Raw genomic sequence first — 16,607 nt, 5'->3', positions numbered from 1 at the left:
AGGTTTTCTCCTCTAATTGTGACCTTGGTCCATGGTATTCCTTCGTCTGGAGAGACACCTGTCACAGGTGTGAGGGGTGTTCTAAACTAGACATGGTGTTTTGTTGAGCAGACTGGAGATTTAGTTAGCGTTGTCTCAGCCTGCTGCCACCCCTGCGCATGCTCGGGTCGGGTCCTGGCCCTCCACCTCCGCCCGCTCTGTCTATATTTTGAGGAACTACCCTACTTTTGCTTCCCATTCTCATTCAAGTTCTCAAAGAAGTGGCCTTTATTTGTTTTCATTTTCTTATATTCCGTCCACTTTTCTACCCCCTGGATTTTCACTTGTGCCCTCTCTACTGAAACTCGACTGCAACTCCTTGCTCAGTGTCCTCTTTGTCAAATCCAACATCACTTTATCGGTTCTTGTTTTATTGGATTTTTCTGTCCTGTTTGGCACTATTTTTTTTCTTTTTTCTTTTTATTATTAATTTTAATGGGTGACATTGATAAATCAGGGTAAATATGTTCAGAGAAAATATCTCCATTGTTTGGCACTATTGATCTCTCTCTCTTTCTTAAGTTTTCCACTTCCTTCATACTTTTTACCGCTCGATTTCCTTGGTTCTCTCAGAACTTTTGGATTGCTGAGTCTCAGTTTTCCTTCTGGGATATGCTTCCTTCACGAGCCCTTTAACGGCTGGTGCAATCACCATGTTCTCACTCTTTCCTTCTGCGTGTCCTTGCGGAGGAGTACTGAATAGTCACTAGTATCCTCAATAACAGTCAGGTTATAAAAACTGCTCTCTCGGCTCAGCTGGCCACAATGACATAAACATCTGATTTATCTCCCTACGTACGTTCTCCATTGCCCACCAGTTCGTCGAAGTTGCAGATGCTCTGGCGGTTGGGCCCTTGGTCTCTATTCCCTAAGGACCCTTTGTGTGCGCGAGTATCGGAATGAGCATTGGTCTCTGCTGGTGCTGAGTTTTTGTGAGCCCCTGAAAAAAATAATGGATAACTTTATTAAAAACCAGCTAATTTCATTTTGTCATTTTCTGGATAATATATTCTGGTGTAGGCAGCCCATTTTTAAAACAAGTTTGCAATAGACAATTTCCCCTCAAGGTTAATATAATAGGCAAACACCTTTTGCTGCGGCAGACGGGAAGAGGTAATGAAAGATTAGCTTACATTATGATTCATTATTTCAAAATGTCAGAATAAAGTGGATCTGCTGCATCGCCCCAGCCTCTTAAACTTTAGAGGAGAGAGTACATGTTTTGCTTTTCTAATGTTAATGGCTTCACTTTCTCTCACTCTCTCTTTTATTTTTTATTTTTTTTTACAGGCCGAATTCAGATAATCGGCGCCAGGGCGGCCGAGAGAGATTGACCAGCACTGGCGACAAGGGCAGCATGGCCATGGAGTCCTCCAAGGAGACACGCTACTGTGCAGTGTGCAACGACTACGCCTCAGGCTACCATTATGGAGTCTGGTCCTGCGAGGGCTGTAAGGCCTTCTTCAAGAGAAGTATTCAAGGTAAGAGTGTGCCGAAAATGACACACTCCATTTTTACTCCTGAGGCGGGAAGCAACGGAAGAAGGAAGACATAAGCTCAGCCACTTGTGGGTCCACTAGGTTCCCGGTAGAAACATGGAGAAAGGACGGGATCTCAGGGCAGCCGTGGTGGAGTTACTATGCTTTCTTTCTCCCTTTGGGAAGATCGTGACCCCCTCTACAGGCAGAGGATTTCTTTTTTTTCTTTTTTTTTTTTTTTTGTATTTTTCTGAAGCTGGAAACGGGGAGAGACAGACAGACAGACTCCCGCATGCGCCCGACCGGGATCCCCCCGGCATGCCCACTAGGGGCGATGCTCTGCCACGATCAGAGCCACTCTAGCGCCTGGGGCAGAGGCCAAGGAGCCATCCCCAGCGCCTGGGCCATCTTTGCTCCAATGGAGCCTTGGCTGCGGGAGGGGAAGAGAGAGACAGAGAGGAAGGAGGGGGGGGGGGTGGAGAAGCAAATGGGTGCTTCTCCTATGTGCCCTGGCCGGGAATCGAACCCGGGTCCCCCGCACGCCAGGCCAACGCTCTACCGCTGAGCCAACTGGCCAGGGCCCTAGGCAGAGGATTTCAATCACTGGGTCTCATAGATGATGCTTGCGCCCTGACTGGGGGATGGAAGGTGGATATTTATGTGCTGCTGGCCACTGGGCTTATCTGATATAGTGTAATATTAATCAGCTATACATAATCGCCTCTCCACTTTGGCTTTGGCCAGATGAACAGTCGTTCTTACTAAACTCAGACTAAACTTGTTCTTTTCTGGCTCTTCTTCCATCTTTGATATCCCAATAGATGACATGAGTTTTTGCTAAAATGAGAAGACCCAATAGCTGGTGACTTGCCACAGGGTCGTGTACCTGTCTTTTCTGTATCAGTTGTTACATACCTACCTGTTACATTTCCTTTGCCTCTCTGCCTTGATCCTTTTCTCTAGTGTCATTTACCAAACACAGCTTCTCTGATATTCTGCCCCCTACATTTTATTTCTTCTCCAGGAGTGTGGTTCTTGTTGCACGTAGAGGCTACCTGCAGAAGCAGATCGACGTTTCTGTCTGGGTGTGTCTCTCTCCCCCCTTCCACTCTCTCTAGAATCCACAAAGAAATGATAAAATCTTTTAGAGGATACCCTGGGAGAAATAGCCATCACTTTTGCTATGTAAAATATCTATGCTGAAGATCCTTTGTTTGACAGGAACAGAGGTCTGACAGCAGTTTAGGTCCACTGAATCGCTTTTTGTCTTAACAGGGGAACATATTTTCCCTGTTTTTCTTTCTTTACCTTTCCAGCTTCAGCGAAGTTTAATAGAGAAATACTAAGACTATTTCTGAGGGAGGGTCTGTGTGGTTCTCATGGACTTTCTGTTGGAGCTGTCCATTGCCCTGATAACGGGGTGTATGTACATAAATTTCTATATACTTATATGTACATGCATAAGCATGTATATATACATATGTGTATCTAACAACATAAGTGTATATTATTAAGCTGATGCTATCTTAATCTAGAAAAATTATATTTATATTTTGATTTAGGTTATTTAAGGTCTTTTTCCAGTCATGTTTATTTGTAGTTTTACTGTTTATTTGATTTCATATAATCTAAAATGCCATTATTTTCTTCAATCATTTAATCTGATAATGAAAAATTAATTTTCATAGGATTCGTGGATAGGCTCAACTGCAAACTCACACGAGTCATTTATCTGAGACTATGTCCCATCATCAGGAAAATGATATAGAGCATCAGTCAGCACTTTTCTGTAAATAGCCAGATGGGAACTGTTTTCAGCCTTGCAAACCATAGAGTCTCTGTTCTAACTACTCAACTCTGGCACTGTGGCCTGCAAGGGGCCACAGATAGTATCGCAAATGAATGGTGTGTGGCAATAAAGCTTTATATACAAGGATAGGTAACTGAACAGAACTGCCTGTGGGGCATTAATTTCTGACCCTTGATTTAATGTATGGAAAGGGAATAGATGATTCCTAAATCTAATGCTGATTATTGTTTATTGAGAATATTGAGAACTTACTGTGCATCGGTGCTAGATGTTCTGAGTGAAATCAAAATATGTGTAAGACACAATCTATAATCCCATAAAGTTTAAAATTTATTTGGGAGGCAAAAGTACTCATTCTCATGATGTGATTAGAGAGTCACTGAGTATAGATAAAGGACTACTGTATCATAAAGATAAAGAAAACAATAGATGGATAAAAGAGTATAAAATATTGTCAGTTGAATATGTAAAATTACCTAGACTTAAAGGAAAAATGACCTTCCTCCAAGTAACAATAGCAACATTGTCACAGATTATTTTCATTATTTATTCAGCATTTAAGAATGAACTACTTAACTTCACATCAAACTTACTATTGTCTCCCAAGAATTAAGGAATCAGAACAGAAAACACAGAAAAAATAACAAAAAATCAATGAAAGAAATGTGAGCTTATAAAAATAACTATTTTATTAATATGATATTGACTCATTTAAATATTTAGAAATTGTTGTTTATTCTTTGATAGGTAAGATAGATATCTTATCTCCATCTTGTATATATACAGACTAAACAGTAGGATTTTACTGTACTATATAAATTGCATAAGATGGAATTTTTACATCTTATTTATCTTGGTATGAAGTCACTTATATAAGTTTTTTTTTTAATGAGATGAACATTGAGTCCAAAGTTCTGGAAGAAGCCTAGAAACAAGGCAGAGTTTTTAACTTTTAACAATAAGGGGGGATCTCAAAGATAATTAGGTTCATTCATTTAGTTATTTGTTCATCAGTTGCCTCTATCAGACGAAGCCCCATGCAAGGCCTTGGAGACGCAATTATAAGGAAGACATTAGTCCTTATCCTTATCCTAAAGGAACTTACATAGTAGTGGGAGAGATGGACAAATAAACTGGCAATTAAATTACAGTGTGACAGATGCCAGAATGAGGGTGAATACTGGGTCTTACTGGAGTCCAAACACCACTCAGTCCTAGCGGGGGGTGGAGCCAGGCTCTGAGAAGGTTTCCTGATTTTTTAATTAGACCTTGAGGATGAGCCAAGTGAGGAAAATGAAGGAAGTGGTGAGTGTTTAGTCATAGAAATGAACATTTGAGCAAAGTCCAGGAAGTAAGATAGAGTTTGGGGAGTTCTGTGTATAAAAATTAACAAAAAATAATTTGCCATTAGATTAAACAAAGACATTTTGGGGCCACATATGTATTCTTAGATCATGTAAAAACAAAGTAACATATTTCCTTTTTGCTTTAATGATGTTTTCATGTATTTGATTTGTTTGTACATATAAAAGGGAAATACCAGTGCAGTTTTAATAGTTTCTAGTCCCATTTTCTCATCATCATCATCATGAAAACTTGCAACTAAAAAATTTTATTGAACTCCTTTGGCTCTTTATAAATTACACTGGCCCTCAAACCTATTTAAGAACATTGAAGGGCCTGGCATGCAGGTAGAAAGTTCTGAAGATGTCATAGCTCTCCCTGTTTTTCTTGTTATTTAAGAAAAGAGCTAGAAATAAGTATCCATCAGATTACTCTAGTGCTCTAAGTGTTTCAGTTGAAGAGGTAAAGTGTTTGACTTGAAAGCACACAAATTTTCCTCCACTACTTGGTGTTCAAACTTGATTACTCAAGAAATTGAGTAATGGCCTCCAGTTGAACATACTCTTTTAAAAAAGCAATGTCAAGGATACTACTTAAGGGAGAGGGGTGAAATTGGATATTCTATGAATTTATTAATCATTGCAGATGGAGAAGCTCTGTTTCTTCAGATGTATCGTGGGCAGAGACTCTTGCATGAGTTATATAAGCAGATCTGGTTCAGCAACCAGACACAACCTTTGAGTATTATTCCAAGGTAAAGGACTCCACTGAAGCTCACTGCTTCTCTTACATATTATTTTAAATGGTCATTAGGCACAGTGGAGGCTTAATATATTATGCTGCCATTTCATATTCTCTTTCTAAAGCATATATAGAAGCTGCTTAACATTAGATCAGACAGACATGACCCAGAGAGGTGTTGGCTTAAAGGTTCACTCAGTCCAAGAGGACATGGTTTCAGGGTGGAGCCTGATTATGGTTCAATGTGGTGGTAGCCTTAAGTCCAACAAGGATAAATGACAGTCTGACCCACTGGGCCTTACAGAGCATCCGGGTGAGACAGTCCAGCACCCTGGATAGCTCCTTCACCAGCTGTGTAGGGTAAGCAGAGATTTATTGTCTGAAGAAATTTAGGCCCATTCAGCTGGCTCCATTTGCTTTGTTGAGCTCCATTAAAAGAGAAGTTAGCTCTTTTATGCTTAGGGACTCACCCTGGCTCACCCAGGATGGATTAGTTTTTACGTTTAGTTTCCCATTTCAAGTCACCTGCTGGCTTGACATTGTGCAGCCTTGAATGGAAAAGGCCAGAGGACGGAGAGAAGTGGAAGCTGCTGCTCCCTTGTTCTGTAGCTGTTTCATCTCTTTCAGAGTCCTTTCTTTCAGAGATGTGGCTCAAAACTAAGATCCTGGCAATATATACACACAAAAATACTAAACCTTCGGTCTCCGCATTCCATAAGGGCCCCTCTGTTGTCTGGTCTCCATGCGATGGCAGGAGAGATGTTTTAGGTATGTTCTTCAAGTTATATGGCCATGCACCAAAAACTCTCACTGCCTTTGAAGTCCAGATTCTTTTCTGTGGTTTAAAATACTTTACATAATTTTACTCGTGCTTATACTTCCCTCCTCCCCTGCCCCCACTGTAATCTGTAATCCAGCCACCCTGGCCTTCTTTCTCTTTCCCTCAGCATACATGTGGCTTCCCTTTCCCCTTTGCTTGTAACACCCACATCTTGCTGCCTTCTGCTCAGTCTGATCTCTGCCTAAGATCGCTTTCTCAGAGAAGTCTTCCCTAATTACTTTACCAAAAGTACCCTTTACAAACCTTTGCTCCTACTTTTTCTAATATTGTCTCACCCAGTCTTATTTTGTTTAAGGCCCTCATACCTTTAATCAAGTTCTCTGATTTACTCCTGGAGTTGATTATTGCATGTTGGTTATTGTCTGTCTGTACCAGGCGCCACCTCTCCATAGTCCTGCCCAAAGTGTATACGAGCTAAGTGAGAGTTGGTTTCTGCTCTGGTTGGCTTTATTTGTTGCTATAGTGCCAGGACCTCTAGTGGGCACATCTCTGTTACATCGTAGAATATGGCAAGTAGTCCAAAGAACAGTGGAGAAAACCTGCTGGAGGACCTCGGAGAAGGAGGAAATTTCACTGGGTAAGGATGGCAGGGGAACCATTAATGCAAGTGGTAGATCTGATATCAGCCCGAGAAGAAATGAAGGATTTTTATTTTGGTTTCTATTTTTTTATTTGAATTTAAAAATTTTTATTTAAATTAAAAAAAAATTAAGTTGGATTTATTGGGGTGACATTGGTTAATAAAATTACATAGCTGTCAGGTGTATCATCTGCATTGTGTGTTTACTGAAACGGAGGGTTTTCATCTACACTAAGAAGTTTGGAAAGGAATCCCAGGAATGTGCAGTAGCGTAAACCAAGACATGCCTGGTGGAAACGGAGTGAGTCAGTCAGCCAGGAGGGGACAGAGGCCCTGTCATCTTCCCTCTGCCCCTTCGCTCCCTCTTCCGCTCTCTGCATGCAGGCACTCCCCGTGTCTGCGGTCTCTGCTCCGTTTACTTCCTCATTTTCCTCTCCGCCCGGTGTCCTGGGCAATCTCAAGTGTATCTGTTTATGGGTTGAACTGTGTCCCCCTTCTCCCCCCAAACGTATTGAAGTCTTGGCTCCCAGTACCTCAAAAGATGGAGATAAGGGGGTCATTGCAGATGTCATTAGTTGAGATGAAATCGTACTGGAGTAAGGTGGGCTCCCAATCAAATAGATGCATATCCTTATAAGAAGAGAGAGATTTGGACACAGACACGGGGAAGAGAAAGCCACAAGATGACAGAGACAGAGCCAGGAGTGCTGCGGCTGGAGGCCAAGGCTCCCCAAAGACTGTGGCAAGCACCAGAAGCTAGAAGGAGGCAAGGAAAGGTCTCCCCTTCAGGTTTCAGAGAGAGCTTGGCCCTGTGACACCTTGACTTCATTCAGACTTTTAGCCTCCAGAACTGTGAGACAATATGTTGTGTAAGTTACTCATGCATGGTCATTTGTTATGGCAGCGCAAGGGAACAATATTTAAGACCTAAAGTGTTAGAGCTAAGGACACATCTCTCAGGTCGAACTCCTGCCCCAGCCTTGCTTTGTACTGACTCCTGTGTGTCTTTACGTGACACTAGCTGCTTCTCTGGAGTGCTGTTAATATCAGTTCCCATACACCTAACACCATGGAGCAGTTATCTCTCTCTTTGTCTTTTGATAGCCCACTGTGTAGTTCTGTTGAGTCTGTCTCTTCAATGTGTATCCATCCGATTCCCATTCCTCAGTTCTCCCCACTAACTTTCATCAGGATCATCCAGTTATTTAATTTCCCCTTTTGTCATCTCCTCCATTTGCTTCATTGTTTTTCCTTCTTCCAAATCATTCTGCTCACTGTCAATCTATTAAGGTTCTAAAAGCAAATCATTAATCATGTCAAGACCGTGCAGAATCCTTTCATGACTTTCATGACCCACAGAATAATTCTTAGAAAACCACTCATGGATTTCCTCAGTCTTGCTCTAGGCTGTTTTTCAGTTGTTTTAAAGTCACTCTTTCTAGTTCTGAAGTAGACCCTTTAGACTAGACTACTTGCTTTTACTCAAATATGACCATTGCATTTCTTTGCTGGAAATTTCTTTCCAGATTTACCTGTAAAATTTTTCCCCCCTTCTTTCTTTCTTTCCTTCCTTCCTTCCTTCCTTCCTTCCTTCCTTCCTTCCTTCCTTCCTTCCTTCCTTCCTTTCTTCCTCCGCCCCTCCCTCTCTCCCTCCCTCCCTTCCATCCTTCCTTCTTCCTTCCTTCCTTCCTTCCTTCCTTCCTTCCTTCCTTCCTTCCTTCCTTCCTCTCACTCTCTTTTTCCTTTATTTTCTTTTTTTTATATATGTGCCCTGACCATGGATCAAACCTGCAAACTTGGCATATCAGAATGAAGCTCTAACCAACTGATCTACCCAGTCAGGCCCTAAAACTTCTTCTTTCCTAGTCAAAGGGACTGTCATCAAACCTTCTCTGATGTGGAAGTAGTTCTCTCTCTCTCTGTGGTCCTCCATATTAATTTGTTCCCATTGCCTAGCATCTCAGGTGTTCCTATATGTGTCTTTCCTTTACTGACTGGGAGCACCTCAAAGCTAAGGTTCAAATCAAGGCCTTGTAGTGTAGGAGTGACTCAATGAGTCAGTAACAGGCTAAAAGGAAGGTGAGCATCAGTTTGTTTTAGTCAATATAAAACCATTATGTTTTTTCCAGTCATGGGAGATATACAGTAAAACAGCCTTTAATTAACATTAACCCACCAGAGGCATATAAGAAGGACCAGAGAAGGAAGAGAATGGAGGCATGCAGGCTAATTTGGCTGATGTTCAAATATCTTAGACATACTAAAGATCTGGACTTCTTTATTTGTGAAATGAGAAAAAAGGGAGTAAGATGAAGGGTGTTATGATTAAAGAATATACAGTGCTTTAAGATGATTCAGTATAGGATATCTGGATAATAAAGGAGTTGAAGAGGTTCAAAAGCAAAGGAAGAATGATATCATCACCTGAACTGAGAAATTCAAGAGAAAGATCAGTTAGAGGGGATGGGATAAGTTCAATTCTGGACATACCGAGTTTGACATGATAGCTGGATATTGAAATAGAATTAGCCAGCAGGTATAGAAACAGAATCAGCATTCTGAAGACAGTTGGGGGTGGAGGAATTGAATCAATGTCCACCATTAATTTTAAAGAAACTTGGTGAGAATGGTTAAGATACTTCTTGGAGGTTGTCCACTATTAATAATGGAGGAGTCAATCCCAAAACTTCCCGTTGCTTCTCATAATAATATTATATAAGGGTTCCTTGGATCTTACCAACACCTTATAAGAAACACTCTTATTGGCCCTGGCCGGTTGGCTCAGCGGTAGAGCATCGGCCTGGCGTGCGGGGGACCTGGGTTCGATTCCCGGCCAGGGCACATAGGAGAGGCGCCCATCTGCTTCTCCACCCCTCCCCCTCTCCTTCCTCTCTGTCTCTCTCTTCCCCTCCCGCAGCCAAGGCTCCACTGGAGCAGGGATGGCCCGGGCGCTGGGGATGGCTCCTTGGCCTCTGCCCCAGGCGCTAGAGTGGCTCTGGTCGAGGCAGAGCGACGCCCCGGAGGGGCAGAGCATCGCCCCCTGGTGGGCAGAGCATCGCCCCTGGTGGGCGTGCCGGGTGGATCCCGGTCCGGCGCATGCGGGAGTCTGTCTGACTGTCTCTCCCCGTTTCCAGCTTCAGAAAAATACAAAAGGAAAAAAAAAAAAAAGAAACACTCTTATTATTAAAAGTGTACATTTTCAATGCGCTTCTAAGCAGTAAAATCACAAATTAGCTGATCAAGGCCAAACGCTGGTCTTTAGGAACTTACGATTTAAGAGAGGACACACTGGTACCAACACATTAAGCTGTACAAATAGTAAACGGCAGGAGCAAGTATGAGCGTTTTTATGATTTTCAGAAAAACCAAGGTCTTTTTTTTTTTTTTTCAAATTATTCATACTGTGGAAGTCGGTAGACGTCTTTTCTGACCCAGAGCTGGCCTAATCCTTCCATTATTTCTACTTCCGTTTTTTTACTCCGCATCTTGTGCAATCACTGTGTGTTGTGCAACAGAGAAATAAGACTAGTGAGGCCAAAAGTCAGAGGAGTTTTAGTGCGGACACATATGAGCTCTCATGTAATTTTCACAAAAGAGCATTTATAATGGAAACTTTTTTAGAAAGCAGGCCTTCCTCCCGGAGATTGGTAAATTTGCTAGAGGTTTGGCTCCTGGTTCTCATCAGAGAAAATGAAAACGCGCTGCTCTGAAACTCACAACCTGAACACCTGCTCCCATGCCAGGATGCTGTCCCCGTGGTCAGTTTACAGCGCTGCCTACTCTCTGATGCTACAGAACTCAAGGGACGTGTGTGTACGCATGCATGCTTGCATTTGAAGAAGGGCCCAGAAAAACAAAATCATCATCTTTCTACCTTTGAAATGACAGTTCTTCTTTTTTTTTTTTTTTTCTTTTCTTGCTTTTGGCCAAGAAATCTTTAATTATCTTTGGGATAATTAAGTCAAAAATGTATCTAACAAATAAAATCAGTATAGAACCCCTATTTCTTGGCATCTCTTGTGGACACAGCTGACGCTTTCAGAGGTCTTTAAAAACCATGGCAACAAATGCCTCCGAAGGGTAAGCAAAGGTTCCAAATGTTTTTAATCGCTGATGTTTTTATGCTACCACTTCAAGCATTTTTCTTCATTTTTTGTTCATCTGATTGAAATTAAATTTCCAATTTCCCTACTAAGTGGTGCTGCCCCCGCCTTGGACTTGACTATTTCCATTAAAGTGGTTGAGTATGAGCCCATATATAGTGCTTAAGCTGATCAACGATTCCATTAGAAAGCCCTATTACGAGTGGCAATAATTTTGCACAAAAATTATAGATAGCCTTTAATGGGCATATTTTTAAAGGGCACCAACTAGACCTTAAAATAATGTGCTTATTCTGTTTTTTAAAAACCTGCCAGTGGTGGCCCATGGCCTAACCCTGACAGACTAAATGTCTCTTTCCTTCATAGAAAGCTGCTGTAAATACTTTTAAAGTGCTCTTCTTTTTTTTTTAAAGTGAATAGTTTGTCTGTCTGGTACTCATTCAAAGAAAAGAATACTTTAAGATATAGGCTGCTCACTTCTGAACTCTGTATTACATTTTACTGTTTCCGAACTATGTATTTAGGCAGTGCTGTAACCTGATTGCCTCATTTTTTGACTGAAAAATACCAATGTGCAGGAAAATTATTTCATAAATCTAACATCCACATTGTCAAACTTTTTCTTGCTGTTATGTTAATTCTCTACTCCCGTGTGAGTTATAGAACAGATTTGATATTTTTAAAGGAATGGAATTGTTTCTTTTTAAACATTTTTATTAATTTTAGCAGGAGAAGAAGGGAGGGAGAGAGAGGAACATCTATCTGTTCCTGTTTGTGTCCTGATCAGGGATCGAACCAGCAAATTCTGTGCTTTGGGATGATGCTCTAACAACTGAGCCATCCAGCCAGGGCAGTAAGAAATTGTTTACTTGAGAAAGAAAGAATATAGTAGATAATGTATTTCTATTATTTTTTCTAAAATTTTTATCTTCCTATAACTGAAATAAAAGAGAGTTTTTATCTTTTCAGTTGCTTGGAAATAAAGGAGCAAATAAGACAATATGATTAATAAATTATAGTTTTTTCTGCAACAGATATTATTCTCCCTGTTTTCTTTGGGAAAGATTATATGGATTTTAAATTCTATACAAACAAATACTACCTGTACCTGGTCTATTTGGAAATTTCAAAATTATGGATTAGGAAGTCCCAAGTGAATAAGTAGAGAAATTCTTAAATCATCACCCAGGGCTGGGTGGCTAAATTGCATTTATCAATGTGATTTTTTAAATTGAAATATAGGCACAATGATTTAGAAGAATAGGTGCCTCACTTTAGTGTAATTCATTCAGTGTGCATGATAGTTTTTTATACACCAGAGAGGATAAATTGCAGTTCTTTAGATAATCAGAATTTATAATTATTTTGTTCCTTTGACACTTCAGAGTAACTAGTAAGGGTATCGTTTAATGGTACATAAAAGTGCCTGTGCTGCTGCTATTCACCAGTGCCGTGATGCTATATTGCAGTCACCTTGGAGATGGCTTTCTGCCTTCTTTATTTGTTTGGTTGTTTGTTTCTGATTGCTGGCATGCTCATGACTCTGAGTACATCCTTCTTGTTCCTGCAGACCCGCCCCATGCTCGCCTGTCCTCTCTGCCTCGTGGCGCACCATCCTTTGTATGGTCTCCGTTCTTATCAAGCTACTTTCCTCCACACCCTCACTCACCCCTCACGGGTTCGTTTGTCCTCTGCCTGTGTGTTCTGGTGCATGCCATTCCTTCCCCTTCTCACCATCCAACCGGACTTCTAGGGGGTGTTGTCTCTTCCATTGGACTAGTTTTTTTTTTTCTTTTTAAAAATATTTTTCAGAAGTTAGAAGCCGAGAGGCAGTCAGACAGACTCCCGCATGTACCCTACCGGGACCCACCTGTCATGCCCACCAGGGAACGATGCCTAGCCCATCTGGGGGGTTGCTCCGTCTTGGTTGGAGCCATTCTAACACTTGAAGTGGAGGCCATGGAGCCATCCTCAGCCCCCGGGCCAACTTTGCTCCCATGGAGCCTTGGCTGTGGGAGGGAAAGAGAGAGAGATAGAGAAGGAGAGGGGTAAGGGTGGAGAAGCAGATGGGCACTTCTCCTATGTGCCCTGGCTGGGAATCGAACCCGGGACTTCCACACGGTGGACCCACACTCTACCACTGAGCCAACCAGCCAGGGCTCAGATTCCATATTTGTTTCCCTTATTGCACTCTTCTTAGCTATCGTGTACAGACTTTGAAACCTCGCTGTCCCAATTGCAGCCTCCCTCCCAAAGATGGCCGACTCTGAGCTCAGGGACTTACTACAGGTTTTTTTCATGCAACAGACATTAATTGAATGGCCATTTTATTTTAGCACTGGGAGAAATGCAAATCCCTCAGTCTAATTAAGGACTCAGCTGGTACACAAATGGGAAGGTTATGAATAAGCATTAAACCATAGAAGAGTTCAGCACTGCAAGGGATGCCTCCAAGCACCTAAAGGGACATAGTTAATGTTATGAGTGGACAGGAGGGCGCAGGTACAGTGCTCTGCAGTAAACTTGAAGACGTTTATGAAAGAGATGGTAATTAAATTTGGTATCTGTCCAGAAGACTAGGCTCACGGTTCCACTTCCTTGTACGTATCCTGGGATTTGTTGTTAGGGGTTACTGCTCACTTCTGCATGCTCAATACTATAGAGCATTGTATGGCATTTTAGAAAAGTGTGGTTTTCTTTATGCTTTGTGATATATTTTAAAAACGTATTACATGTATATGTCTGGAATGCTACCATTAGTAAGGAGTCTGTTATGTATCCAGATGTTGATAATACTCTTTCCAGGATGTGAGTGATGTGCTATTTCAGCTTATTTTGGAAGTTTGACATGGAAGTTATATTATTAAAAATCTGGAAATATTCCTCTGAAGTAATATTTAGATAATGTAGCTATTAGAAATGTAGATGTGTTTAACAGTTGACATGGAAGTCCCAGGCTATGACATCTTTAGGTAAGCTCAGCTTAGACTCCCTAATTTTTATGTTTGCAATTTTCTTGACGTTTTTCCCCTGGCTTTAAATATATAAGATATATATGCAAAGGTATTTTAAAAATAAATGGCTAGAGACTTAACGCTTCCAAATAGTTGACATAAACTTTCCCATAATGTGGACATTAGTAGAATATAAACCTAGATGCACCCTTTAATTTTAAAAATTGTGGCAATAAACCTGATCTCAGAGAAAAAAGAAAACAGTTCGGTCAGCTTTTATCAACTAATGATAGGGCGCAGGAAGGATTTTAATTCCACTCCCCTGTTCTCTATACACTCTATATTCAGGAATATATGAGATGCAGCTGGTACACATGTCTGAGATAGGAGCAGTGTATAAGTTCCCATCCCAGGAGTGGGTTGGCCTCTTTCCCTCTGCCACCTGGCGTGGCTGTGCTTCTGGCTGACTTGCGGTTCACTCGAGGGCGGAGCCGCAGGGGCAGCGTGTGTGCTCACTCACCTTTGGGGACGAGGGACGCCTGCCTGTGTTCTCCTGTCACCTTACTGAATCAAGTAAGGACAGCAGAGTCACAGTCCTGATTGTGGATCCATTTTTCTTAGAAATAAAGTACTGTGGAGGGGCCTGTGTATCTCTACTGCTTATCCAATGCTTCTGATGTGGCCACTTTTGGTTTTTTTGAATACAAAATGGGAGGAAGTCTGAATTAGAAACAAAGGTTTCTTGTAAATGTTTTATGTGTGTGTGCACATGCATGAATACACATGCACACACAGGTAAGTGCATATACAAATATACACATATGTGCATGTGTGTGTATATATATGTATATAGGGAAAGAAGTATGTACAAACTTTGGAAGTATGTACTACAAAATATTAACAGTGACTATCTCTGAGTGACAGGACAATGGCTAATTTCTTTTTTACCTGTTTGCATTTTTATTTTTCACTGTAAGCAGTTTTTACTTGTGTAATAAAAGCATTATTTTAAAATTCATGTTGCCATTGATGATTGTCACACTAGGGTTTTCTTTCCCCTTTCCTCTGGAGAGAAGGATTGTTGTTTGTCGAGCATGACTTCATAGCTTGTTTTATTTTATTATTTTTATTATTATTTTTTTTGTATTTTTCTGAAGTAAGAAGCGGGGAGGCAGAGAGACAGACTCCCGCATGAGCACAACCAGGATCCACCCGGCAAGCCCACCAGGGGCGATGCTCTGCCCATCTGGGGCATTGCTCCATTGTAAACGGAGCTATTTGCAGCCCATGAGGCAGAGGCCATGGAGCCGTCCTCAGCGCCCGGGCCAACTTTGCTCCAATGGAGCCTTGGCTGTGGGAGGGGAAGAGAGAAAGGAGAGGGGGAAGGGTGGAGAAGCAGATGGGCACTTCTCCTGTGTGCCTTGGCTGGGAATTGAACCTGGGACTTCCACAAACCAGGCCAATGCTCTACCGCTGAGCCAACTGGCCAGGGCCCATAGCTTATTTTTAAAAGGCCTTTTTTTCCGTGCTTACAGGAAGACAAGTAATTCCACACTGCAATGGAGCTTTTAATTTCTTGTTCATGAGCAAAAGCTATTTTGCAGCAGGTGAACATTACATAGCTGAGACCAATAAGTATTATTCTTTCTGAGTGGTTGAGAAGCAATAGCAGAGGAGGGGAAAGGCCTTGTGTTAAAGATCCTACCAGGAGTTTAGGTCGTTACAGCCGCTGGGCCCATGAGCAAGGATGAGGGGTTTCAGACCGCGGCCAAACAGTGATGGTTTATCCTCACCACACACCCCAGGGAGGAAGACCCGGCCTTGTGGGAGACACTCGGGTATTGTGTTTGTCGATTACAGTTGCTGGGTAATAGACTCGAAACCTTGTTGAAATGGGGAATTACAATCCTGGTGTTCAGAGGTAGCAGTTCTTAATTTCCTTTATATATATATATATATATTTTATTTATTTATTTATTTATTTATTTATTTATTTATTTATTAATTTTTCTGAAGCTGGAAATGGGGAGAGACAGTCAGACAGACTCCCGCATGCACCCGACCGGGATCCACCTGGCACGCCCACCAGGGGCGAAGCTCTGCCCCTCCGGGGCGTCGCTCTACCGCTACCAGAGCCACTCTAGCGCCTGGGGCAGAGGCCAAGGAGCCATCCCCAGCGCCCGGGCCATCTTTGCTCCAATGGAGCCTTGGCTGTGGGAGGGGAAGAGAGAGACAGAGAGAAAGGAGGGGGGGGATGGAGAAGCAAATGGGCGCTTCTCCTATGTGCCCTGGCTGGGAATCGAACCCGGGTCCCCCGCACGCCAGGCCAACGCTCTACCGCTGAGCCAACCGGCCAGGGTCCCTTTTTATATTTTTGAAGTCCTGCAACATTATAAAAAAAATCTCCTTCATATTCCCAAAGGATTCCCCAATGAATCAAAATCTTAACATTTAGTCATTCGGGAGGACTATTATTAGTAAGAGATTTTAGCTTTGATTTGAATATGGCTGGATAGCCACCAACATTTTTGAAGCTTTGAGTTGGAAGGTGTTTTTCCCCCCTTGGTGTCTTAGCACTATGCAGTCAGTATTTCCCAGACCTTTGAAAGCGGTTAAAATTTGAGGACATGACAATGGTTGTACTGGTCTCAGTGTCCCCTGATTGAGAAAACACATCCTGACAACAAGCTTTCATGGAAACAATAGTGCGTTCAAGT

The 16,607-nt window shown here is 42.0% G+C and overlaps 1 protein-coding gene across 4 annotated transcripts in view; it reads left to right on the top strand.

The window, feature by feature from the left end:
• The window catches only part of ESR1 (estrogen receptor 1), a 343,642-nt gene that overhangs the window by 131,338 nt on the left and 195,697 nt on the right, over window positions 1–16,607 (top strand). For all 4 annotated transcript variants that reach the window (XM_066372976.1, XM_066372975.1, XM_066372977.1 and 1 more), the window contains one exon: window positions 1,330–1,520. In XM_066372976.1, coding sequence (XP_066229073.1) covers window positions 1,330–1,520 — 191 coding nt within the window. The remainder of the gene's footprint in view (window positions 1–1,329; window positions 1,521–16,607) is intronic.

Source organism: Saccopteryx leptura, chromosome 3 (genome assembly GCF_036850995.1).
Source record: "Saccopteryx leptura isolate mSacLep1 chromosome 3, mSacLep1_pri_phased_curated, whole genome shotgun sequence".
Lineage (NCBI taxonomy): Eukaryota > Metazoa > Chordata > Mammalia > Chiroptera > Emballonuridae > Saccopteryx > Saccopteryx leptura.
Note: the sequence above shows the minus strand (reverse complement) of the source record. Positions and strands in the feature narration are given on the sequence as shown.